The sequence below is a fragment of the Caloenas nicobarica genome, chromosome 6 (genome assembly GCF_036013445.1).
Source record: "Caloenas nicobarica isolate bCalNic1 chromosome 6, bCalNic1.hap1, whole genome shotgun sequence".
NCBI lineage: Eukaryota > Metazoa > Chordata > Aves > Columbiformes > Columbidae > Caloenas > Caloenas nicobarica.
Genome location: NC_088250.1, coordinates 37942385 through 37969364, shown reverse-complemented (window position 1 = coordinate 37969364; position 26980 = coordinate 37942385). Strand labels below are relative to the sequence as shown.

Below are 26980 nucleotides of genomic sequence, written 5' to 3'. Positions count from 1 at the left end.
GAGCTCTCCAGGGAGTGTCACAACTCCACATGATACTGCTGAGAGCTGTATTTTGCTTTTGGATTTCTGATTTAGCTGAAAGAAGTTTAAAAACACATGTAGCCTGACAACTCCCTATTGGCTATACAACTGAGGAGGGTCAAGAGCATAAAGTATCCCAGCAAAAGCCAGCTGTAACTTATGCTCACTAAACTGGCTGAAGGTCTGCCTGTTACAGACAGTAGCATACAAGAAATTTATGCATTCTGCTAAATCCTCCCACTTTGCTTAAACTGTGCTTCATTTGGGGATCCATCATCACCAACTTCATGCCTGTGTTTTTTGAGCAACATCAGAATACTGAAGGAAATTGCACTTGGGGGGGGGTCTAACTCTTCTCTTAGGACTATATAGGACTTTCAGGCAGGTCCACTGACATCAGTAGGAACTGTGGTTGAAAGCTAAGGGACGGATACAATTCTCCAGACATCCCTTACTCCCAATGCTGATTTTAAACAGAATTTAGTGCACAGTAGGGACAAATCTGTTCCCGTCTGTCACAATAGTGAGAGATTAAATCAGACCTCAGTAATGTCACCTCCCCATCCTGACCAGTGCTGCTGCTTGTTGGACTTTTAACGGTTGGAAACTGAAGAGCTGTACATTTGGCCACATGTAATCTTCAGCCAAAATGGGTAAGGAGTTTGTCTTTTCTGAACTGTGGTACCGTTGCTTGGCAAAGATATATACATGTTTTTGATAATAGTGATTGGGATAGAAAATTTGGGACGGCATAGGGATGTCTAGGATGGAAGTTGAAAGTCACAGGACAGTTTCTTCCATCATTCCTTGGCTTTTCAGAGCTAGTTGAGGACTCCAGACAGGCCCGATACTCTTCTGTTTAAAAGACCATTTTTTTCCTTGTTCAGGCTTAGATGTTTCAAGGTTATGTATCTCATCCTCAGGAATGGCTCCTGCCTAACCATTCGTGGGCATGTCCTACAGCTGTTGCACAGTGCTGGGAAGTGGATGCGAACACGGGATTTAACTGTTATAGTTCAACAACGGTTAAAGAAATATCAGGGAGGCACTGGGTAGTGCTTGTTTCTTTGCCTAACACAGGAGCCTGGATCTGTTTCTTACGGTTAGAAATTAGACCAGCTCAGTTCTGGATTTCAAACAGAAGGAATGTGCAGAACCCTGCTCTAAAAATGGAGTCTGGGCTCTCATGTGCAGTTGATAATAGTCTTGGCTTGTCCATATCATATTGTAGGCATCTTTGTATTTGCTTTTTATCTCTAAGTGGGAGAAAATGTCGAAAAATGAGATTCTCCAGTCTAAGGAACACTATCAGACACCTTTGGGTGTTACGGTCCATGCCTGTGTGGAAAACTCAGAGGCTCTCTGGAAGATAAGGATACATATGGCAATCTAACACCAACTTACTGAATTCCTAGCATTGCATATCTATTTTACATATAAACGTGATCATACAAAGGTGTGTATGTATATGCATAAACATAGACACCTTTTAATTTAGTAATATATCTCCCAGTGTACATTGCAGACATTTAAAGAGACAATGATACTTAAATTAAAGGGATTCCACTGAATGCTCTTGCACCTTCTTTCGTGTGATAAACCTCTAGTCTAACAAGTGAGGAAAAGTTTCCTGTTTTTTCAAAAGTCGTATTTAGTCTTATGAAACAGAGACGTTAATCAGTACTGTGTGGAAAAATGGAAACATTAATTGTGATACGACAAAAGCTTATCATGCTTAGATATTTTCCCACTTTTTTTCCCCATCGTAGTGGCAGTTAGCTATATTATTTTTTCCTGACATTCCCACTACATTTACTGTCCCCAGACAGGTTTGGGTAACTCTAAAGCTTTTTTCTGCCTCCACTTAATTTGGGCAAACCATTACCAAAGCAACATTTGGCAAAAAATGTAGCCAAGATATCTACAGAAACCATAAAAATCCTGAAGAATTACAAAGAGTGGTAAGTACCAAAATTTAAGAGACTAGCGCACACTTCATTAACTTGACAGAAGCAACTCCGTAGTTTTCATTTAGCATGCATACCATGGTATACTGCATTAAAATAGCACAAAACTTGTGTACGAATTGCTCAGGAAGTCCTGGAAAGAGTTGTTTAAATATAGTCTGAAATGGAAAAAATTGCTTTCTGCTTTGAAATATGCAAAAAAATAAATCACAATGAAATACAAATAATATAACTGAACCATAACTGAAACGCACAAGAAATTAAAAAAAAATACTGATTTCTGAGAAGAAAAACCTAGTTGCTGGCAATGAAATGCACTGGATATCTGTTAGCTGAATTTTGGGTGAACTAAATGCATAAATATCAGTATCATTTGATATTTTCATGGAAGATAATTATTTTAAAATGTGAAGCTACAGAAAGAATTTTGATTTGAATCATTGTCTTTGTATCTTAATGCTGACTGTGACATGGAATGATGTAAGGAAGGTGGAAATCCAATCTCATCCCTTTTACTGGGGTTCACACAGACTCTCTGGTATTTCTGAAGGCTTGCAAAGGCAAAGTTGGCATACAGTATTTTCCATATCTAATTTCCTTCTTTGGTGAAAATTCCAGTAATTATTAACGACATTTACTACAGAGACATCCAAGACAGTTGCAAAGTTTCTAACACAAACTCTTACTGTAAGCTGTGCTCTCTGTGTTTTCAATGTATGACATATCAGAATACAACAAATGCCACTGAAACAGAGATAACAAAAGAAACCATTGTGAAAAATTTCTAGTGTGCAAATTCAGATACTTTTCTGACATCGGTGTATCATGACTGCTCGCAAAGTATCTAAAAAGATTATGTCTTTGCTCAGTGATGGCAGAAGTGCTGTGCAAAAAGCTTCATCACTGGACCAGGGCTATTTTTGACCAGAGAGTAGCCACTGCTGTGAGGATAGTCCTGCAGGTCATAGATCAGGGCATTAAATAAAACGGTTTGGGAGATTTAGTGGTAAAGTAGGAAAACATGAATGCCTAAAGAGCACCCTTCCAGCATCTTCATGTTTGGATTCAAGCCTGGCTTACATTTTAGCTAGGCTGGAGAATTTGAATGATTTTGTTTTCAGTGGTTAGAGCAGATGCTCATCTTGTTTGAAAATTTTATAGGCTAAGTGAAAGCGGTTTTCCGTAGAAGAGGATGTATCTTATCTCTCTGCTAAGGTTTATTAAAAATATGTAACACCTGATAATTTAACACCGAGTGAGTGGCTGCTAAATTTCTGCCCTCTCTGTGTCTCCATCTCACACACACACACACATCTACACACGAACAGAGGAATGCTTCTCCACTGCCAAACTATGTGCCAAGATTTTGTTCACTTTAATCTCCATCATATGAGTTAGACGACCATGAAACAAAGTTTCTACCAAGTATGCTGACAGATTTTTAGTGCTAGTGGCTCCACGGGGCATCGCTACAAGTACACTAAGAAACTTTTCTTATTAAAGATTTCTGAGTTTATCTGTTTTCTATTTAAGTCAACATGAGCAGTATCACCATAAAGAACTCAACACTTGCTAACTGATACCATACACTCATCAAAATTATTTCATTTCTAAGTAAACAAAAAGTTGTGGTACCTCCAACACCATTGTGTGGTTACTGCTGGCACAGGAAAGCCGTTTGGTGGCAGCTACTTTGGTGTTTTATGTCACATAACACCACGTCAGCTCAGGACTGACAAGTCTAAACATATTGGGGGACTTTTTTCTTGGGAAGATGGAGGGAAGAAGCATGGAACAGCCCCTCTCTGCCTTTTGAGGACTTTCTTATTTTCTGAATGAAGACGTCTCGGAGAAGACCCACCACCTTACCTTTGGTTTGGAGGGCTTCTCAGTGATTTTAAGAGCCTCACTATTATCTGTAAATGGCCCATAATCTGAGTAGCTGAACAAGTTCTTGTTCTTTGTTTTTAAATCCTGAGAGAAAATCCGGATATTTACATCCGTGATATAAATAAAGCTTAAGGCCCTGATCCAACAAAACACTGAAGCATTTCCTTAGTTAGAAGATATAGCCATTGACCACAAAATAGATGGATTCAGGTCCTTAAGAGAAGTCTCCATCTGTTTTGGCGGACAGAGGCTGGTATCAGTAAAGCAGGAATTATAGAAGGAAATAACCTATATCCATTACAAAGTAGAATAAACATGAGAAAACAGTTTTCAGTGGCAATATTTGTTTCCTGAGATTTTCAGTTATTTGAAATGCATCATCTCTGACACCAAAATAAAGGTGTATGAAGGAATCATGAAGAGAGAGCTGGATCAGGCCGGCCAGAGCTGCTCAGCATCCAAGTGATACGGTTCTGTTGTGTTATGAAACAAAATGACCGCATTTTGCTCTCATTTACATCTATGTCGTTCCTCCCAAACCGAGGAGCATTGTTTGTCTGCGTGAAGACAAAAAGTTGGTTTGCTATATAATTATATCCATGATCTGTGGGGATCTTGATTATAATAAAACAATCTGCTAAGCGAATATACAACTGGAGATCTTTAAAACTTGCTAATTCCTTGGGGGTTTATCATGCAGTAGCCAATTTGGGGACAATTCCGTTACTAGATTGCTAACAATATTGGTTTCATAAATTCAGAGGAGTAAAATGAGCTAAAAAATCTTCTCTTAAAGAAGTGTAAACCTTAACATAAAGCCTTCTTTTTAAGCTGCCCTCTTACTTTGCCCTCTGCCTTGCTCCTGACACTTTCTGTTGGCACAGTTTCTCTCACTTAGGTATCAATCCCATTAGACTGCTATATTTTATGGTTAAAACATTGATGTAACACAGGCTGCTACAGCAAATAATTGAAGTAATAAAATACAACTGCAGTTATTTGCTCTCTTGAATTGCGAGCAGAAAAAAAAAAAAAGAGGCGGTTTTTTAAACTGACCCCATAGTGTTGCATACAGACAGCAAAACTTTTTTTAATGTGTTTTCTTTTATTGCTGTAAAACTTTTTTGAATAAAAAATACAGTGTACTTGTAGTAATTTTTTTTATTCCACAGGAAAAGCAATTAGCCTACATTGTAGAATGATGCCTTCATAATTTTATTTAAAAAACCATAACTTTATTTTTAAGTGACAGGGATTTTAGAAGAATCCGAAACTACAACTTCTTTTTTTTTCCCCCTTAAAGGAAGTTACTGGACTTAACGATTTTTTTAATGTGCGTGAACATCTCCTCTAGGCCAAGACTCATTTTGTGAAGTGCTAGCCCAAAGTGTTCTATTAATGGCTGGACTGTAAGTTCTGACTAACTGGGGTTTGCAGTGGAAATCCTGCCAGCTCCTTGTCAGTGATGGCATGTGGACTGTACTAGGGCACAGTGCCTCGCATCTTTGGTTTATTCAGGAGAAAGAAGAGGACCTTTTTGTCTATCTTTTTAGCTTTTTCACAGCTAGGAGGTCGATACTTATGTGTGAGCTACCCCGAATCTGACTCTGACCAGAGGGTACGTCAGGACCTTCATTTTCTCTTTGGCACAGAATAAGTACCAGAGACAGTCAGCTGGCTTTACATTTCCCAAGACTTTTTGTTTCAGCGTGTACAAGTGTCAACTACTTGATTTACAACGTATATTAACATTATTTCAATATCTAGAAAATGTTGTTTGATTCTTTTTTCTTTCATAGGTTAAGTGGTTTATTTTATTTATTAAGACTATTGAAAAAGATTTTATGGAAAATTCTAAAGACAAAATGCCCTGTTCCCTTCTGCATGTTCACTAATAGATATATTATACAATGCTAGAAAAAGGCAAAAGGCCAAACTCATCTCTGGTGTAATTCCAGTAAAAGCAATAAAATTACACAAGGCATGAATTTGGCCCAGGCATTGCAAATGTTACTCTGGTGCACACTGAGTGTCTGCTTGTTGTTACTGGCAAGGCTTAAAATACAAATCCCCCTCTTCTTCATAGAAATGGATACATTTCTCTGGAACAGATTAATCATCGAAACAGGTATCAGGTAACTATGACAAAGACAGCAACTGGTTCAAATGCTTGCTTCTTTTTTACGGCTTTTTCTTCTTCTAACTAGCTTGCCATCTCTGCTTTCCATTTTTAAAAAATATTTATTTATTCTGTCTCTTGCGCATTGTCATTGCAAGGATTTTTGCCTTTTTTTTTTTTTTTCTGCTGTTGTCTCCTTTTCTCTAATTTGTCTTGTATGCCCTTCCGTGATGTTTCCTGTTGACACTTCTTGATATTTTTCCTCACTCGGAATGTGGCTTTCTGGCAGACACAGAGGCCCCAGAGTGAATAGCCTTCAGAGCCAACTCTGCCTTGGACCTTGCACAACGCTATTAACTGGCTCTTACTCTAAGAAAGGTGTCTATAGCGTGATTGCCTGAGCCCGAAGACAGAAACGGTTGAGGAAAGCCTGCCAACATGTTTGCACTAAATGCAACCACTCTTAATTTCTACTCAAAAGAAGAATAAACAAAACAAAAAAACCCCGTGCAAACAAACAAAAAACCAGCAAACAAACAAACACAAAACCTTTTAAATCACGAACTTGCAATGGCTTTTCTCAGAACTTTGTTGTTTTTTATTGCACTCATATGTACATTTAAGTTTATGCTTGTTGGCCACTCTAAAGTAAACATAGTTCAATGCCCTCAGAAACAGTTTTCTTCAGCCCACTAGAATTCCCTGAAAAAGGCTTTATCTGCTGAACTGCTGGATATTTTTGTGTGTGTGTAATTTTTTTTTCCTATCAGTTTGGGGTTTTTTCCTTCAAAAAAAAAAAAAAAATCAGCACATATAAAAGTTGGGAGCAGAAGCCTCCTTGGAACAAGATAGAATCATAAAAGACTTCAGGAATCTCATCACAAGCTAAACAGTACAAATTGCACATTCTTCATGGAAGTATTAGCTCTTAGTGCGTGCCTGGATCCAAGTATAATAGATTATCCCAAAGTGGGAAAGAATGAACAGTACAAAATTAGCAGAACTGGGAGCTCAGATCATTTGGTGGAGGAATATGATCTCTGTACTTTCAGGGTACTGAATTCTAAAGCCACTGGAAACTGTATGTAAAATTATATCAGAGTAAGCAAGGAAGCATGCGTAGGCCTGGGAGAAGGAGAAAAAAAGTTCAAAAAATACCTTTCCAGGGGAGAATAAGTACTGAAAAACAGTGAATAAGCTTGTAGGAAACAAACTGCTATTCACAAAGTTTCTTGCTCTGGGGGTAGAAATATGCTAAAAGATACAATAGAGAGAAAACACAAATAAAATACATTTCAGTGACTGTTCAGGGGCCAAGTGCTGTTGGAGAATAATCCTGCACTCTGACAGAAATCTAAAACTGCACAGGATAGGTTGGTCTCCCGAGGTTTCCCTTCTTCTCAAGAAAACTTTGCCAGAACAAATCCTTTATGCCACCAGCTGATGGGTTTGGTCTAATCGTGCTGGGAAGCAGCCCAGGAACACTGGACATTTAATGGGAGTTCAAAGACAGTGGTGAGCAACCCCTGGCAAAACTACCCTGTACTTTCGGACTTTCAGGTCCTCAGGAATGAGACTGAAGAATTTTCAAGAACCAAATACATAAAAAAAAAATATTGCTTAAGCTAAATACAACCTGGAGGAGCATGTCACTGAGCACAAATCTAATAATATGGAGCATTACAATACATATAGGGGTATAAGCTACTAGAGGTTATATATAGTGGCTACTAATACATATTTTGGCTGCAATGGCCTCATGGCTTCTGCCATCCTCACTGTGCTCCTATAATCTACTAACTACACCACACCAAAGTCAGTGGGAGTCATCAGCTTTAGGAGGTGTTTGGGACTCTTTTTAAAAAATTTTTCTGCAGTGTTTTCTTCCATTAGAAAATGAGATGGCATTAAACCGTTTTAAAACCTCATTTTTTCCTAGCTATATAAATATATATTCACAATACTTTATATTTTTAAAACTCATTTCCTCTTTGCTTCACTCCTTGAGATAAGTGAACTCTCCTCTATGTAAACTTTCGACCAGAATACTAACTACATTTTAAGCGGTATATGATTTAGAAGGTAATGAAATATCACTTTCTTTTTCTTTTCATTTTTTTTTTTATAAATAGGTTTTAAAGTGCTTTTAGCTGCACTTTAGCTTTTAGATTAAGAGATAAAACTGATGAAAGGGACACAACCTTCTGTCATAGGGCAGCATGGCATTTGGGAGGTGAGGTTGTTTAAAATACCATTTTTATCTTCATTTCTCTTCATCGGAATGACTGTATTTCTTTACTGCATCCCATAAGGTACTTTATCTTTGCCCATAAATACATTTTCTCCCTTAAACACCGAATACTTTCCTGTATGAGACTTTGCATGTGTGCCTTTCTGCAATATTATGCATAATCAAATCGCAGTTATGGACAATAAAGGCAAACTGAGTCTCGATTTTTAGGTGCTTTGGGGTGTCAAACTTTGGACATTTTTGAGAAATTGGATTTTCACAGAGCAAGTGCTTAAAAATTCTTGCAAAACAGGGTCTTCTTAAAATTGCACACCCAGCCTCTAAGTGCCTAACGGTCACTTCTGAGTTCCCGCTGGTCCTACCTCAGCAAATCAACCCCCCAAAACAAGAACCCTACGCTCAGGGATCTTTTGTCGCTGTTCTTATTTAACATGATTTTTTCACTGGGGCTGAAAGCAATGAAACCCAGTAAATAATACATTGGACAAACAGAGAAGATAACAAAAGGAAATAGTTAAGGTACTATAATAATTTTAGCCGTTCTTTTTTCAGGTCACTATAATCTGCCCAAAGATAACTAATTGTTCAAAGTAAACATTCCACTCCGACCACAAAAGGAATCCATTACACAAACATATAATTCACAGTCATTTTTAGTGGGTTGTAAACAGTTTGGAATGAGCATAAAATGGGACAAAAATCAAAGTGAGCATTTAGAAATGAAAAAGTGTTTGCTACAAAAGGTCAGTCCCTTTACTTGGCAAACTATGTAGAAAAGCCTGGGAAAATGTTGAACACACAAGCAGTAAGGGAATTTTAAAGCCAACAACCTCCCTGTTTCTTTAAACAGACATCGGAACCTATAACTGGATCCTGTCAAACAAACGACAGCAAAAAAACATAACAGCTGCTAAGAAGTAAAGTTGAAAGATAAAGTTTTCTAAGCTAAGAACCTTCTCAGAAGTGGACTAAAGGTCTTTCTTAAATCTTTAGGCAAGGTTATGGATCCCAGGGTGGCTTTTAGGCACTGAATCAAATATGTAATTTTGTGTATCATTCCTGTCAGAGCATCCTGTGCTCCAAGAAAAGCAACAGAAAACAATGTCTGCAATGTCCAGTTTAGAATGGAAACGGTACCTGTAATCATCAGCGTTGTTGCCTGCAGTGTCATTTTTCAAGTCATTTAGGCTGATTTGAGAACACTAACTTGGATTTGGGAACAGAGGGAGAAAATGAAGGACATTTCAAAAGAGAGATGAAAGTTAAATTATATTTCCCTGGAGCGTTAGTACTATATTTCTCTACAAAACCTAAACTACACTGGATACACTCGATAGGTTTAGGATACTGACTCCTCGGGGTGTTCATTTACTTTGCCATTAGACACACAGACAAATGATCATCCCCGGAAAAAAGTTTAGTATCAGACTGTTTTCACACGATAAAACATTACTATGAGAAGTACTGGATGGCGTTTTGTTTAGGTACAATGCAGACTGACATTTTTGGGTTTTTTATGCATTTTACTCATGCCTTTTGCATATTTAAAAAAATAAATAAATAAATAGGCCACTCAAGAAATGACTGGAAATAATATCTGGCCTAGAAACACCAAAATTCTCGCATTGGGCCCCACCCTTGGCAGGAGTGCAGAGCATGTGAGCTGTAGCACATGGAGAGGATTGTCCCAGGCTTTCCCTTCTGTACCCCCAGCTCGGGGTCGGGGACACCTACCTGACACTTTCTGGGGACAAGAAGAATTATGGAACACAGACTGAAGAAGGCAACTCGACAAATAGCCCCAGAAAAGCCTGAGGTGCATCCAAGGTAGATGTTGATGACAAAGGAAAAGACTACACAGAAAAAATAAGGAATACGCCATTCCGTGAAAAACTTTCCCTCCAAGGCCCTGAAAAAGTAGAAAGAAACGCTAGAAACCTTTGAGTAGCCACTGTATTTGAATGGTACAGATTTATTCTCTAACTTTCACCAGGTCACATCATATACGTGGGAGTTTTTTTCCATTTAGGATATTGCATTAGATACCAAGGGTGCAATGCTCTTTGCCTAAATACCTTTGACTTCAGTGGCATAGGTCTGTATAGCTAAGGACTCGGGACAAGAAGTTCATCAAAAATTATGAATTAATAAATAATAGAGGATGAATGAAGAAAAACCTGAGCTTTCATTAAAAAAAAAAAAAAAAAGAATAAATTTAAATGCGACGATTGCCTTGCAAGTTTACAAGAACGGGCATATTTTTATCGACTGTCTCTATTAAACTCCACTACCGGCCTTGCAAGATGGCTGAGTAAATGTAGAAAGACCTTCTGCTTCCCAGCCCTGTTTCAGTAACTAAAAATACCAAAAAAAGGCTGAAAAAACGGAATTCGCTGTTGAACAAGTGAATCCTTGCTGGAGAGATAAATATGCACTATGGTCTAAGAATTTTTAGACCAGTCCTTATAAAGCACCCCCGTCCTGAAATGGTGAATATGTGAACAGTAGCCTAGGGGATAAATGACCAAAATCTGATCTAAGCTGTAGCAAAATAATTTCAGAATAATTCCTTTGGTTTCAATGTAGATATACATTTAAAAATAGTGTAACTAAACAGGAGATCTTACCAACAGCTAATGACACCCTCTGCATTTTTAATCTGTGGGAGAATATTACTACAGTTGGCTACTGTATGTAACCTCATCTAGACAGGAAAATGCACTAATTAATATGGTTTATTCAGATCACTGCTAGACTTTCTGTGTACAGTAATAATGTTTAAAAAAAAAAGAAAAGCACATAGAATATCAATAGGTAAATAATAATTAAAACCATGAGCTCATAAATAAGAACACAACCGTTCGGCAACATATGAATGTTTTGTAACATTTAGGGTTAGTCTCCTAAAGTATTTTTCCTAATAATCCTTTATCTTAAACGAAGCACGCAAGTAACATTTTGGTACAGTTACAGTATGTAGACGATATATTTTCTAAATAGGGAAAAAAAAAAACAACCCTTTCCTACAACAGCCAATATGCCAGCTGTACCGAGTATCCAGGCCATCTTACTAAGACTATGAAAGTAAACATACAGTTTTCATTAAATGTGCCTTTCCCATAATTGGTACATAAGTATTTCCCATGACTCTGCAGTTGAGTATCTTGGCTGGAGGCATATCTGGCCATTAAGAAGAGGCCTTCAGATCTGTTGAGTCTCAGCCATGCTGGGAGACTTGGCACCTCCACATGCTGCTTCCTAATACCAACCCCGGTATAAAATGTCATCAGAAGCTTGCATAAACATTGGACTTAGCTTCACATAAATTACTGCTGTCCTGAGATAGTTTATGCCAGAACTTAGTAAAAACACCACTTTGGGTAAATAGAACGCGAGTAAATGCAAGCGTCTTAATCCAAGAAAACGATAATAGAAAACACTGTATATCAAATATAAACTCATAAATACAGTGATAAAACGAAATTTTTATCTTATGCCATATGATTAGCTTTTGTTTACATACACGACTAACTAAAAGGGGTGGACTTCTCAAGTCATAGCAAGTTTGAAGGAAACACAAGAACAATAGCGCAATACTGCAAAGGATGAACTCCTCTGGAGAAACAGTGATGTTTTAATTTTCTTCTGTGAACTTTTCTCTGATAATCACACAGACGATAAACATTTAATTAGGTTTCTCGGATTTTTCTATTACAGTTCAGCAGTGCAGAGACCTCAGGCCTCACTTCTCCTGGAGGAGTGGTCAGATACTACAAAACACTTATTAAATATCCAGTGCATCTTTTGGAGAACCTGTGCTAAGATTGTAACCAAACAGTCAATTAGACGTGTTCTGCGTGGTATGGCATTTTTATAATCTAATCTCTGTCTTTCCTTTTCATGTTCTGAATTTCTCCTCACAATTCCTCTTCTGTTAATAGTCACTTCACACATTTCTCCCCTTTCTTTGCCTCTTTCTTTATCCAGCCTCGACCTTCCTCCAAAAAACCAATGCTACTATCTCCCCCTACCGAATTATCTCCGGTTTGTTAGTCTATGACTTCCTGCCAATCATTCTGGGAATAATAATATCCCAGTGCTCTCTTTGCTGTGAAATTAAAGCATGAATTTCCCAGAGTTTGAAACTCCAGGGTAGTTTTATTGCACCTTTCTCTATAAAACCAGGTAACAAAGATGGAATTAAAATAGCTTTTTCCTTTGTGGTTAACGGCCTAAGTATCTTTTTATTTTTCATTGGTTCTCTTGTTCTGAGGCTCCAGTATATGGCAGTGACAATGGGTTCACCCAGCCTTGTTCTGAAAATAAATTTTCTATCTTTTGCAAGATATATGTTTCCCTAGATCCCTGGAACAAGTTGTAAACTTGTAACAGATGGTGATGAAGCCTCACATTTTTATACAATACATTTTAAGATTCTGCATCTACCGCATGTACCTTCCAAAGAAAATGACCTTCAATGAGAGAAGATGCACTCTGAAGAAAGGAAGACAGGCAACAGTGTTAAGCTCATCTTTTTATACCATGAAAATTCTTATTTAATTAATCAAAACTTTTAATGGGGATGAATACTTATTCCAATATTCTTACAATATTTTGGCTTTTAAGAATCACTAAAAAATTAGACACCTGTATGCATTAAAAAAAAATGTTCACACTAGAATAATTTATTTTGGTTGAATATAATTCAGGATTTAGGAAAAAGTATTGGCATTACACTCACCAGAGACTTCAGAATGAGAGTTACTGGCATTTTATTGATGTTTAGCATTTGCTTACCCAGAGAAAGACTAAAACCACAACATGCCAAACAAAATATAAGGAATAATCAGCATGACTTGGTACTATTAGTGCCTTATCATATCAAGAAAATGAAGGTACAGAATGTGATATAGTTCAGTCCATAGCTATATTACAAATTGAGCTGTCTGCCTACCCTGACAATTCAGAGTTACAAGGTTAAAGTTCTGATTAATAATAGAAAAAATAAAATAATATTAAATATTAAGGTACTCACCTCTTTTTTCAACAGCTTTTATACACAGTCTTACAAACTGGGGGACTGTAGATTTCTCATGCTCACAAACCAAGTGCAAATGGGAGCCAAAAATTTGATCTACATTTGGAAAAAGAAGAGAGAAGAATACATTAACGCACATTATTATCCCTCTTCTGAGCTTTCATATTAATTAAAAACTCAGGTATCAAAGATAGACAGACAAAGTTGGAAACAAATTTTTTGGAGTCCTAGTGGCTGTTAACGCCTGTCCCAAAACCAAACCTCTCAATACCTGCTGCTCCTGGCACTAAGGTTGGGCTCAACTTTCAATTGCCTTTAGACCCTGAGCTTTCTAAGGCTTGGAAGCTGTGGCCTCTGGAGGTTTCTTGGAGCTGACATAAAAAAAGTGAAGGCTATTCTAGAGATACTGCTCTGTACCTTGTTGAATCCCTAATCCTACTTGATATTAACTGTTGGCCCAAACTTGAAAGGTATATTGTTGGGCAACCTGTCTGTTCTGTGCATACAGAGTTCCACTCTTGCCATATATCACCGTAGGGATGCAAGGGCTTAATTACTTTGCATCGTTAGGACTTGGTGCAATTTCATCTCATCTTTACAAGAGGTTTTCTTGGTCACTAAATTGCCCATTAAAAAAATAGAATATCCTAGTTGTGTTTTGATGAAGATTTCCTCTTAAACTAAGTTTAACTTGTCATTTGTGTTGTTTCTTTGATGAATAATCACTTAAGTAGATAATGCTACCTTTAAGTTTTTATGATTTTAAAGTTTTGAGCAACTTAGAATGTTGATCTTAAAACATATTTGTATAAGCAAGTTAAACTCCTCAGATTACTAATTAGCTTCCTCCACCTCATTTCCACTTTATATGTTTGAGAATTTATGAAAGGAGCAATCACTAATGGGGATGTTGTCAGTTAGAATCAAAATGAATCAAACAGATGAAAGAAACTACTCAATAGGAGCCAGTTAAATGCTTAAACAATAGGAGTGTGCTACCGTAATTTATCCAAAGAGACAGTCTCCATATAGCATTTCAACAGACTAGTACATTTTGGAACTTGGCACAGAAGCTTTCGAAATTTTTGTATAGATAGCTCAGGGGTATTAGCACAAGCTCGGGCTCTGCAGAGCAAACCCAGCAAGCACAGTGACATGCAGAACAGCAGGAGCTCCTGCTGTCCTCTACGGCTCCCACGGCACTAAATATTTCCTCCATAGTCAGTCCCACCATGTTCCACCATAATCAGTTTGAAGGCTTCTTCCTCCAAGCAGTGCACCTTTTTCTCGTTAACAGGCAAAACTTCATTTGTTTATTTTCTGCTTTGCAAGAAGCTTCGCTTTCCTATTGTTAATCGCTGCTATCTCTCACTAAGCTTAGATTTCAAGAGCAACCTGATTGCCTTTTCTTTCCTAATACCCCAGAGCAGAGAACAATCAGGGAAACAAGGTGGTGTGCATGGGATGGTTTGGACTTCTTGATATGTATCAAGGAAGTTGATGGTTGGACTAGATGACCTTTGAAGGTCCCTTAAAACCCAAACTATTCTATGATTCCGGCACCTCCCAGTGCATGTGATCTACATTCTGGCAGAGTACACTAAAGCCTGAATTTAAGTTAGTCGGAGTTTGGGCTACAGAAGGGATGGAGGACCGGGTTCACAAAACTACGCTGAAGAAGATTGTGTGCATGTGTGGCGTTAAGCATTAGCGAACAGTCTGTTACATGTTTTGGGGTTATGTTTCTGACAAAGCACAGTCTGGTTACATTTTCTTCATAAAACATTTATAGCTGCCTTCAGTGGTAATTATATATACAGAGATTTATGATTAAAATGTACTAGCACTTCCTCTTTTGACATCTTAATTGTTTTTTAAAATTTTAGCAAAGACCTGTCAAATTCTTTGCATAATATGGAATGGTCTCCAATGTAAATTATGTTAAAAAGAAGCAAAAATGTATCTTATTTGGTGGACAAAGACACTTGTAAACAGTTTTGGAAGCAAAACAGGCAAAGTACTGCACTGTGTTTTGATGGCAACACATGAAGAACTGAACAAAATTAATGCATGGGTGTTCAGCAGCTTCTCTTCTCTCTTATAACCTCTTTATAACCAACTTCCAGGATTATTTTGCAGTTACTCTTTCAGTCCCCAGTATAAATGCAGAATACTTGGTATTTCTAGGAGGAAATATTAAAAAGGCTGGAAACTATTGCACACTTCTCACCTAATCCATTACTTCTTTTCTGGGTGCAGATTCCATGTCTTCTCCAGCAAAATGTTTAACCTCATTTTCTGTACCTTTCACTATATGTATGTATTCACATCCCCTATCGTACAGTTAAGCATTAAAACACCTCTTCTTTAAAAATTAGGCACTCAGGATTTTTATCTTGAATGGAAGGTGCAGCAAATAAGCATTCATTGTTGCTGAGCACCAAAAGAGACTAAAACAATGACACACAACAGCTTTGGATTTTTTTCCTCTTCTAGAAATTCATGAGTATCTGTAAGCACATGGTCTCATGAGTCATCCAAACACTCTGAATTCTGGGTACTCCTGAACCGCAAGCTCCATGACTCTCTCTAGTCAATTGATTTTTTTGCAGGATCTGTTTCTGTGCATCAACATGGGAATGGCAGTAGCTACGCTGCCATATTTACGCTCTTACAGGTCACAGGGATGGTTGAGGAAAAATCAGTTGAGATTTGTTTGTGCACCTTTGTTTTCCTTTGAAAACAAGGAATTATAGGAATGGCAACTTCCTAACTTTTGTTAAGTAGATTTATGTATAAGATTAAAATCTTATATTCTTATTCTTTTATAGGAATGTGTATATATTTTAAAACTAGCCTAAGAGGAAACAATCCATAAGATTTTTTCAAAAAATAAGAACTGCTCCCAAAGAGATAAAAGAAGCAAAAAAGCCTTTGTTTGATTTATTTGTGATAAGGCGCTTTCAAAACTTCGTTTCTTATGACACACACACAAAAAAAGATGTACACAACACTCCTAACCTCCTGTTATGACAGTTTATGTTTCCTATCCAGCTTATTTAACTCAAATGCCTGGGAAATAGACGCGATTACCACCTTATGGAATGCTACTTAACTTTAAATGCTCCCCTCTGAATAGAAATCCACTTTATCTTCTCAGAGTTATTCCAGTTTCTCAGGAGTTATTTCCTCTATAGGCTCCTGAAATGCTCTTGTTTCATCATTTAAAAATTTAAACTAACAATTGTTCAGAAGTATCTTTTATTAGAACAAAGGCAATTTCCCATACACAGGATTCTGTTCACAAGAGCTTGTACAAAGGAGCTGCATACTATGCCCATATACAGCTTTAATCATTCACTCTTTCAGCTGTTATCAATTTAAAACCAATGAAACTCCCACACTGAGTCCATTTGAGCAGTCAATTTTAATATCTTGGGGCATCTGTAGTTATTCTGAATTGGCTGCAAAAGCAGAACTAACAAGTTAAGCTCTAACCATAAGTCTACATCAGGCTGGTAAACCATACATCAAACACAGACAGTTAGTCAATACTGTAGTATGAAAAACCAACAAGCATTTTTAAGAAGAGCAATATATTCATAATATGTTTGGTGGTATGGTTTACATTACACATCCCTGATATCTGCGCATTCAACTTTCTATTTAAGATGGTGGGGGGTGTGACAGCTTTGCACATGGATATAAAACGAGACACCAGAAGAGGAGGGAATGGACATTCGCAAGTTGTATAATATAAAATGATGATTACAGCTGCAATGAATTGCTCCTTCTGGTGAGCTTCAAGTTTTCCCAGAGCCCGACAGAACTCCTTTTTTTTTGAGTAGCTCTCGCAGGCTGCAGCAAAGCCACTAATTCTGAGCTGCAGAAATCTAGTCTATGGGAGACAATACTTCTGGAAAAGAAACAATTAAAACAAAATCATTCAAGCCACATCCTCACTGAGAATGTCATTGTTTAACTGGTTTTGGTGTACAGGGATGAGATGTGGCCACACTTGGAAGCAACTCCTCCTTCAGTGTTTTTTATTAAAAAACCAGGGAAGGCTGTGGCTCATCTGCCCATTTCTCAGGGAGAAGCTCGAATTCTGACACAAAAGGAGAAGGTATAATGGTGTAATGCCCGAGTTTTTCGAAGCGTGAATTATATTTACACAATTCAGTACCTTCCAGGAGCAGAGTTAACTCTACTACAACTGGATTTGAACTGCTGGATTACCAGAGCTCTGTATAGACATCTAAGTTGTTTGTTTTCTTTGTATCTGTTTGAATATTGGGAGGGAAAAGGGGGAAAGAGAACGAAAAGCTGAAATAAAAGAGGAATGTACAGAGAGAAGAACAGAACAGTAGGCACCGCAGCAGCTAATTTTTTGCAGGAGGAAGGGGTGTGGTTGCAAAGGGCCATATTCTGGAAGGTGACTTCTAGCTGCTCGTTCTGTAGCGTCAGACATATTAAGTCAGACATTAAAATGATGCTGATCCCAGACTGGGGCTCCAAATAATGCCATGATGCTTTTACAATAAGTGGGCCAGGTCCTCAGCTGACCAAAGTCAGGGAGATTGTCAGTGGAGCTCCTGTGATTTATGCTAGCTGGGAATCTTGCCAGTCCTTTTAACTTGGAGATTTACTATATATCGTTGATCTGTGGTGGTCATCAATTTAAAAAAAAAAATTACATTTGTGAACAGTTACTATTAAGTGGCATATGAGCTACTAGATTTGTTTCATATTCTCAGAAAAATGGAAAGTAGAGAGTACTGCAGACACTGGTCCATTTTAAGAAATGATGGTATTTTACTGGGACAAGAGCTCATTTGAATTAAAAGAGAGCAAGTCTGCTGTGCTCCTCAAAGCATGCATCCAAAAATGAGACGTTTTTAAAATATCTGAATTTCTTCTGACCATAATGTCGAAGGAAAAAAAAATAAATTACTTTGTCCAGTGTTTGGCTGTCCACAAGGTTTGGGAAACATACTTCCAAAAGTCCACATGGTGGTTAAAGAAAGAAAGAAACACCCTTGTGACTCACTGTCCCTGCAACTCAAAGGAAACACTTCCTAACTTTCTCTAAATTATTATGGGCACCAGATTACTTGCTAAATTCCTGCATACCCCAGAAGAATTACAGAACACACCAAAGGTAGGTCTTAATCTACTCTTTTGGACTTCTCATGAACGTTACACTCATTACATTGAACTGCTCCGACGTCCATTGAGACATACGAGACAATAAAGACTTTTCCCTTGTCTAGAAAGAAAATGATTGGTGATCTCTATGCTGCTATCTGCACAACCACCAACATATGCTGAGCCCTGTTCTATAGGCTATCAAGCCAAATCACAGCTAGTTCCTTTCACTAGCAATTGAGTGGCTTTTATTTTTGTCTTGAAAAAGTTGTAACCATTCCAATTTTTTATGCTGTTTTGGGTTTTCCCTTAACTTACGAAATGAATTCAATGAATTTATTGAAGCTCCTTTGGTGTCTATCTTTTGGGGGAAAAACACCCCAAAACCAAAAAAACACGCCCCCCAAAAAAACTAGATTGATTTCTTGCCAGCTGCATAGCTTTTTCCTCATTTCCCACAGTGTCATTAATGTTAAGTTGTTACTCATGCTTTTTTACCATTTACTGAAAGTGTATTTTGTGACAGTCTATTGCCGAAACAACCACCAGAGCTTTAAAATCACAGTTTCGCAGAAGTATTTTTTGTGTCTGTGTGTGGACTAGAAAGGCTCAGAAATCAGGAGGTTAGCAGGCCAATATCAAGTTGAAGGTTGGCAATTCATTTTGGGTAATATTAAATCATGACAAAGCTCAAACATAAAGATCAAAGTTCAATTATAGACTATAAAGTAGTTTTAAAAGGGAAGATTTATATATTATTTTTCTAGCATATTAGTGCAGATTCTGTAAATTCTGAGAATATTTCAGTCCCAAGGAACTGAGGACCCCCTGCCCTAGCATATAAATTTCAACATAGTTATTCTCGAAATAACACTGTTAATATGGCAGACATGGAACACACCTCTTGTTTACTGTTTCTAGGTTTGCGTGCATGTGTGGATGTATATGAATATAAGCGTGCATATAGATGTATACAGGTTACACAAAGATACTGTATTACTCGTCATCTCAAGAACCACTCAAAATGCTTTCAGATCAAAGAAGTATGAGTGAGATGGAATGAGAAGGACTGATGATCTTCATTAGAGTTCTCACTGGAGAATAAAAATCCCCAGTCACCAGCCCATGGCAGTGAATGGAGCAAATGTGCTGTTCCCATTCTGGCTTCTTCTACACAAAGAACTAGAAAGCAAATGGGACAGCGATGACAAAAATAACTTTTTGTCACGTAAAGTCTTGGTGCGTCTTCATTTTAGATCAATGTGCAACTCACATTTACAATTTGGTCTGCTACATTCCCTTGTCTGATTATTATCCTCCTACTTCTCAGTCTTCCCATTTGTTAACTACCTACTTTATTTACTACATGAATATTTGCTACATCCTACATAAGCAAAGTTTGGTTAAGAGTTAAATGACAATCACATAATTTCTAGATTTTCCGATAACAGTGTTGGCAGAACAAAGTACCCCAGGAGATCAAACTGCTATTTAATTTTGAAGCCTCTATTCCCAAATTTGGTTAATGTGGAGAAATGTGTCAAGTCTTCTGGCCAAGTGTGTACACATCAGTGACTAACAGAGCACAGAACTGTGTTTAAGAGAACTTACCACCTTAAAATGTATTTACTCATGACTATAATTTATGTGTTAAATTTATTGGAGTTTTGGTTCCAATGTGACATACAATGTAAAAAATCAATATACATTTGAGAGCTTTATAGTGCCCCTGGCAAATATGAATAGCACTTGATGAAAAGTGAAGGTTTTCACAGCACCTACAGTGCCACTGCATTGGAGTAATTAACACCACACGCTTCACAGATATTTACATCAATTCTTCACTAGCACACAGAACAGTTCTTTGTCAGAAATTTGGTACTGAGATGTCCTGCAAGGCTTTAGACACACTTTTGTTACGAGCCCCTATTTTAAGGGATTTACAGTTCTGACAGAAGTATTTCCCTATGGGATAAAAGTTAGTATGTATGTTCTCAGAGCTGGAGGAATTTTTTCTTGTAAAAATTGGTTAACATTTTTTCCCTTAAGAAATGAGCAAATAAATAGTTTTGAGAGGTTTCTGCAACCATTTAAGTCACCTTTAGAAAAATAAATAGATGCATCTTATAATACAAAATTTGGCAAGTTTGCATTTTTAATTTGGATGGTTGCATTTTGTGATTTAAAAATATTCTAATGTGAGCCTAAAAATTAACATTTAAAAGTGGTCTCTGCATAAGCAGTGCAACTGCATTTTCATAACATTTTAACAGATTAAGGGATAAACTCTGGTGAAGACAATGAAGGAACCTTATCAAATAAGCATTTCATATAGACTTACCGTAGATTGGAATTAAGCTGTGCTAACGAATCCTGCCTCATTTGCATGGCCAAAACCTAATCCTAATGAAACTTCATGGTAGATAACTAACATGTTGTCTTCATGGTAACATTAGTTTGGCAATAAAACCGTGCTGGGTATCAGTTCTGAATTACTCTGTCACAAATCATGTACCTTCGTTATCCATGGAAGAGTACCCCAGGTAGAACCAAGCTATGCTTATGAATCAAGACTTTAATGCAACTGTAGCCAAAACCAAATGCATCTGGCTTTCCTAGAGAGATATATTAGAGGATGGATTTGAGTTATGCTAATGAATCTGGATTTGTTAGCAGGGATCACTTCTGATCCCTGTGTAACACCGCAGGAGATTCATCAGCCACACTTTATTAAACTAAAAAAAAACCCCCTTAAATCCAGAAATTAAAAGGCTATAAATTACTACTCTATTACCGTAATAACTGAAACAAACTAATATGATGCATTCAAATCCCACTCTCAACCCACAGAGTACTTCAAAGAAGTAAAACCCTCCACTGTATTGAAATCAGATACTACATATGTTTAAGGACAGATCCTGAAAGTTTTGTGAGTGTGTGCACACCTCACACACACATATTTACATATAAATTACATTTTTTAAAGTCTCTGTGACAGTTAGAAGCAGAAGCCCATCACTAAGGCTTGGGATTTAATGTAATGAAGACTTCCTTACAGTAAGCAACATCGCACTGAACATTTCTGCATCTATCTAAAACATAAGATCTTCATTCATAAAATCTTCTCCTTCTCTCTAGACATGGGCCCAGTTGGTGTTTAACTCTTGTGGTTGCTTTGGCTTTTGCTGGCTGGGGTCAATCTCTTGGCTCGGGACAGACAAGTTTAATACACACTAGCAACACCCCTTGCCATTTTTGACACACCACTGGAAAACTCACATTCCAGCGATTGACAGGGGCTGCTGGCAAAATGCCTCTTTCTAGTCAATTTGCATGTGCAGTTGTGGGTTTCACACATAATGGGAGTGCGTGAATTTTTAAAGCATTATTCCAGACAATATTTGAAAGCATGGCTTTGTTTGATTATTAGTGGTCAGAACTCTACTGCCTTCAAGTTAACTATCAGCTTCTATAGCAAAACTCCTTGGATAAACTTACAAATGTGTTTTATCTAAGAAACAGGATTTTCAGGATATGTGAAAGTGATGGCTGACCAAGTTAGAAAGAAATTGGAGTAGGAAAAAATCACAGATTCAAAGCATTTATTGTTCACAGGCATGTATTTTAAATCATTAAAAATATTTTGTTGGCGAGTTAGAAAAATAATGAGAGAAGACAGCAGAAAGTATTCCAGCCTACCCTAGAAAACAAATTAGTCAGTACATCATCTGAAGTTCTTATTTTGGATTCTAAAATATAAAACAATATCAACATCTTTTTCTTAAAAAGAAATGGAGATGTGCAGCAAGGTGATTTGCAAAGTGCATTGTGAGTGCCTGCGTTAAATGGAGCAGCTTCTACCACATGCACACCAAAGCAGAAAAATTGAAGCTGTAGTCAGATAGCACAGAGATAGAGGTAACCATACATTGATTTTTTTCCTTACAGTTCAGCAGTGTGAGATACACCAACAAAACTACGTCTAAGAAGTATTTGTCCAATTTCATTTAACTGAGAATGAAAAATTAATTTTTACCCCAAAGAGATATATAAGACCAAACACACCTTTAATAATTCCTTTTTCTTGCAATGTTTTCAAGGAAGGTCTTCGAGAGATGAACTTCTTTAATCTGCTTTTAACTCGGCTTCTGTCATTTGTGTCAGAGGCACTGTAGTTCAGTCTGAAAACTAAAGGAAATCAAAAGAAAAAGCTTCAGTGAAATGATATTTTAAAACTAATAGTATTTTGCTCAGATATCTTTAGAAAATAATGGCTATAGCTACCCTAGTAAAATCATGCGGTAGGTCAGCAATGTAGCTGGCTGGATAGGACAAAACATCTGATTGATACTTCTGTGAATAAACATGATGAGTTCACTCTGTCGGTTATTCACAGAGTTGTATTATTTATCGCCCATAAGTATCTGGATGGTGACCAGTTTACTCATGAAATGTTCACGAATCCCACAAGTTTCACATGGATGATTTTTCAACCAAAACTCCGGGCTCCAAGTGCGCTATGCACTATTAGCCATACACTATGTGTTATGAGAAAGGATGGATGGTTACACCACTAGTGAAGGACTGAATTGTCTTGCCAAGATGGATTAAGCGTTATATATATATTTAATGCAGTTATAGAAAACATGGCTACATGCCATGAAATGTGTGCAAGATGCATTAATTTATGGAAAGAAAAGTATTCCTGTCCTAATGATTATATTTTATTATATTTAGGCATTTACCAAACTGAGAAATGTTTTGAGCTCGATTTATTCCTCCTCTATGTCAAAAAGACATAGAACCCAGCTGCAGAAAATCCCCTGGAGGAAGTTTCAAAGGCGTAAATTTAACTTTTTATCTGCTGAGGTGCTTACGGGGCACCACCATAGCTATCAAAAAAAGCAGTTTTACTAGTAAGGAGAAACTCAGCACTCCAGGCTGGGTGTTACAGAAGCAGCAATGGTGCCATGGGTAGACTTTCTCCAAAGGTTTCCCTTAACATGCAGATTTTTAAAGTTTTGTAACGAATCACCTGAGCCTCACCACCTTTGAACAACCCTTATCCTGTGTCCTGGGTGCTCTCACCCTGCCGATTCCCCCAAAATGCTGAGCAGGAAAATGGGACAGACAGAGCTGTACAGATCTCCCCATCCAGACTGAATCTCCCCTGTAATGCAGGGGAAAGAATAGAGGGAAACCAAGGGAAGAGAGATAGAACAAAAATAAAATGATCATCAATATAATTGGGCTATTTTGTAGCAAGAAGTTTTGCATAGGTTATAAACAACACCAGAATATTTAAAGGTGCACAATTATAAAACAATGGCAAGCTAAAATAACTGGTTAAGCAACAGCAACAACCCTAGAATATCGTGGTTTACATTACAAATCGGATTTTAACAGCCAAACTTATAAAATGGTTTATGCTTTGCTGTTGTCAAGGGAGAAAAACTTGCCAAATTGTTCATTTTAAGTAAATAGAACATAGCCAATTAAGGAAAGCAATATTTAAACACATGCCTATGATGATCAGAGCATAGCTTCCTTCTGATTTCACCACTGATTTTAACAGAAGAGTGCTCCATTTTCCCACAGCACTAAAATGACCCCACACATACTTCCACAAATTAGTAATCACACAGGACACATAAAAGGACACTTTACTGGAAAATACACAGCCTGGTACAATAATCCATCACTTATGAAAAATAAAATTCACATTTTTTAATGGTAGCATTCTTGGAGTGATGTATCATAGAATATAAAGATTAGCATTCAATAGATGGTTGGTGCTTTTTTAACATTATAGTGGAGGACTTTTTGTTCAAAATTCAGCAATCCTTGGCAGGAACAAGCTAAAATTCCAAGTGACTTGGCTGTGCTATAAAAAGAACAACAAATGGATGTTTCTAATTCTGCATCTTAATGGTACTTTGAAATAGTGAAGTCAATTGTATTTAGTTTGAGGACTCTCTTCTTGCTCGGGGTCATTTTGTCCGTAGCAATTCATATTTTGGTGTGGGTTTTTTTGTGACTTGCAGTGAAGATCCCCAGTGCAAACGATGCAGGAGTGAAAATGTCTTAAGTCACTTAAGATGCCTGCCACATTCCCCATTCTGCGGGACTCTGGAGCGTTTTATGCCCACTTGAACTACATGCTTAGCTCTGGGTATACATCGCATTTGTTAAGATATTTTAACTGAAGTGAATGTGGTCGCACTGCGAACGGCAGGACACGGGATCTATGACTTGACAGGTACAGTAAAGATCCCTCTGTTTAGAAAGATGTATCAACCCAGCAATTATGGTGTTAAAACTACATCTAGAGGTACAAATAATTACTGTCATGGATCCTTTCTATGTTCCATGTTGAACTGTATAGCATATAGTTAAAAACAGCAGCAAAGCTAATTTTAATTGAATTACTTATTTTATTCAATTAAACATGTGTGAGTCACCAGAGGGAAACTTCAAGCCTTCCAGAAAATCAAGGGCTTAGATAGCATGTTCCAAAACCAAGCTTAGCCAGAAATATTCTTGTTGAGGTCTCATTTAGAAGTTATCCTTCTCCTGCCAAACCACTCTTCTCGCGATATCCTCACATTAAAATGACTTTCCTATTATATTTGAAAATACAAAGAGGATCCAATATTACTTCCAAGAGAGAAAAAAACAAAACAAAACAGTTTTAAACTCAAAAAACACAATATATTTTGGTTTTTAGTAGCTTCCTTTCTAAATTTCAGATTCTGTATTTGCCCAGAAGAATCCTCCATAAAAGAGAGTTGGCATATGTCAAACAACATAAAAAAGTGGAAAGCAGTTCCCATACAGAACTAAAATAAGATACTTAAGGATCTAAGTATAAAATAATAGGAAATAAAATCTACTGCTTATTCTACTGTATGTTCCCTGTCATAAACTGTACAGGTGTGTCATTTGATTCATTGTACTCTAGCCTTAATATTCCTAATAACATATAAAAACAAGGAGTTTCATGCAAAACCACAAAATAAAGTCTTTACAAGAGTTTTTACACAAGAAGACAGGTGAAAGGAAAGAATTACTGCATCACCCCCAAATCACACAGTTCTGCAGAAACAGTACCATCAGAATCAATGGAATTTTGAGATGTACAGGTGAAGAATTGTTTGCTATAATTTAATGCAGTAAATTGTATATATGATGCAATGAGAGTAAACATATTATAATTTCAGCAGGATTAAGCAGTGGTTAACAGATTTGCAAAGGGAAGTTACAAAAGCCTTTCTCCAGGGTTTTGGCATGGCCACAACTAAAAGAACCAGGAAAGGCTCTAACCTTTCCAGGGCAAGGATCAAAATTTGTATGTGGTTACTTTCTGTGAATTTAGTAGAGAAACTAAAACACAAGTCATATACCTAGACAATATATTTCTAGCTGACTGTTTTTCCTGGGTGTGATGTTCTGGGCAGAGCCTGAATGATTCAGAAAGTAAAATATTTTAATATGTACTAAACAGCCCCATATTTTATTGGCAAGGTTTTGTAACTCCACATAACATGATCTTACGTTCTTTCCGATGACTTTTATTTCAGTCTTAATTTACAAAACATTTCTACACAATCCCCAGGGTTTACCTATGATTAATTCCTGCCAGGTACAGTATAGCTGAACACTTCTAACATGTTGAAAGCATTGGTTTTTGAAGAACTATCCATTAATGACTTTCTGAACTGTGACAATGGATATTGACAGTGCTTGTCAGACTAAAGCACTATTGATTGCCTCACATCATGTGTATAGCAAAACCAATTTCTTCCAAGTACCTCTTCCTAACTGAAATACATTATTATGCTGCCTATCTGTTTATTATAACACCCAAAATTATTTTATGTAATTCGTTTGCATGGAAAGGGCTTCTATAGAATGAAGAGCAGCAGTGGGAGTGGAAAACGCACTAAGAGATTCAAAGAGTTTTAGATTAGTACCTTCACTTCCATTAGCCTTGTTCTGCAGGAATAAAACCTCACAAGTCATCTGGACCATGCGAAAAATTTTTAATACTCTTCAGGACTTCAAAATCTTGGGAAGTTCTTAGAAATTGAGATGACTTGTAGTATAACGATAACGCCTGTAAACTGAGATTTATTAATTCTTTTCACAAGGAACACTAAAAGTGACAAGCTTGATCATTCGAAATACAGAATACACTGATCAAAATCCTAGATGCAACTTTCTTAAAATACAAATGGGCTGTGATCTCTAATTGTCTTAAACTAATAATTTTCTTAAGTGCTTTACAGACTCATATCCAGAGTCCTAAGCAGCATCTTGCAGGACTGAATCAAAGCTGAGATGACAAAAGGGGAGGTAGAAGTAGGTCTCTATGACTTTGGCTGATGAAAGTACCAGTCTGACAGCAGAACTATCACATATGTGTGAAAATATTAATTTAAAGGAATTCATTAGTTAACTAATTAATTTCAAGTAATGGGAATGCTTAATTGCTGGGTGTCTCATCCTTCTGAAGAAATATATCTTATCAAGCAGAGGCGTATGAT

At 37.2% G+C, this 26980-nt stretch overlaps 1 protein-coding gene across 1 annotated transcript in view; it reads right to left on the bottom strand.

The window, feature by feature from the left end:
* The window catches only part of ARHGAP15 (Rho GTPase activating protein 15), a 325750-nt gene that overhangs the window by 112516 nt on the left and 186254 nt on the right, over window positions 1-26980 (bottom strand). Inside the window, exons 9-10 of the mRNA XM_065637984.1 lie at window positions 22500-22622; window positions 13284-13382 (exon numbers count right to left, since the gene is read on the bottom strand). Coding sequence (XP_065494056.1) covers window positions 13284-13382; window positions 22500-22622 — 222 coding nt within the window. The remainder of the gene's footprint in view (window positions 1-13283; window positions 13383-22499; window positions 22623-26980) is intronic.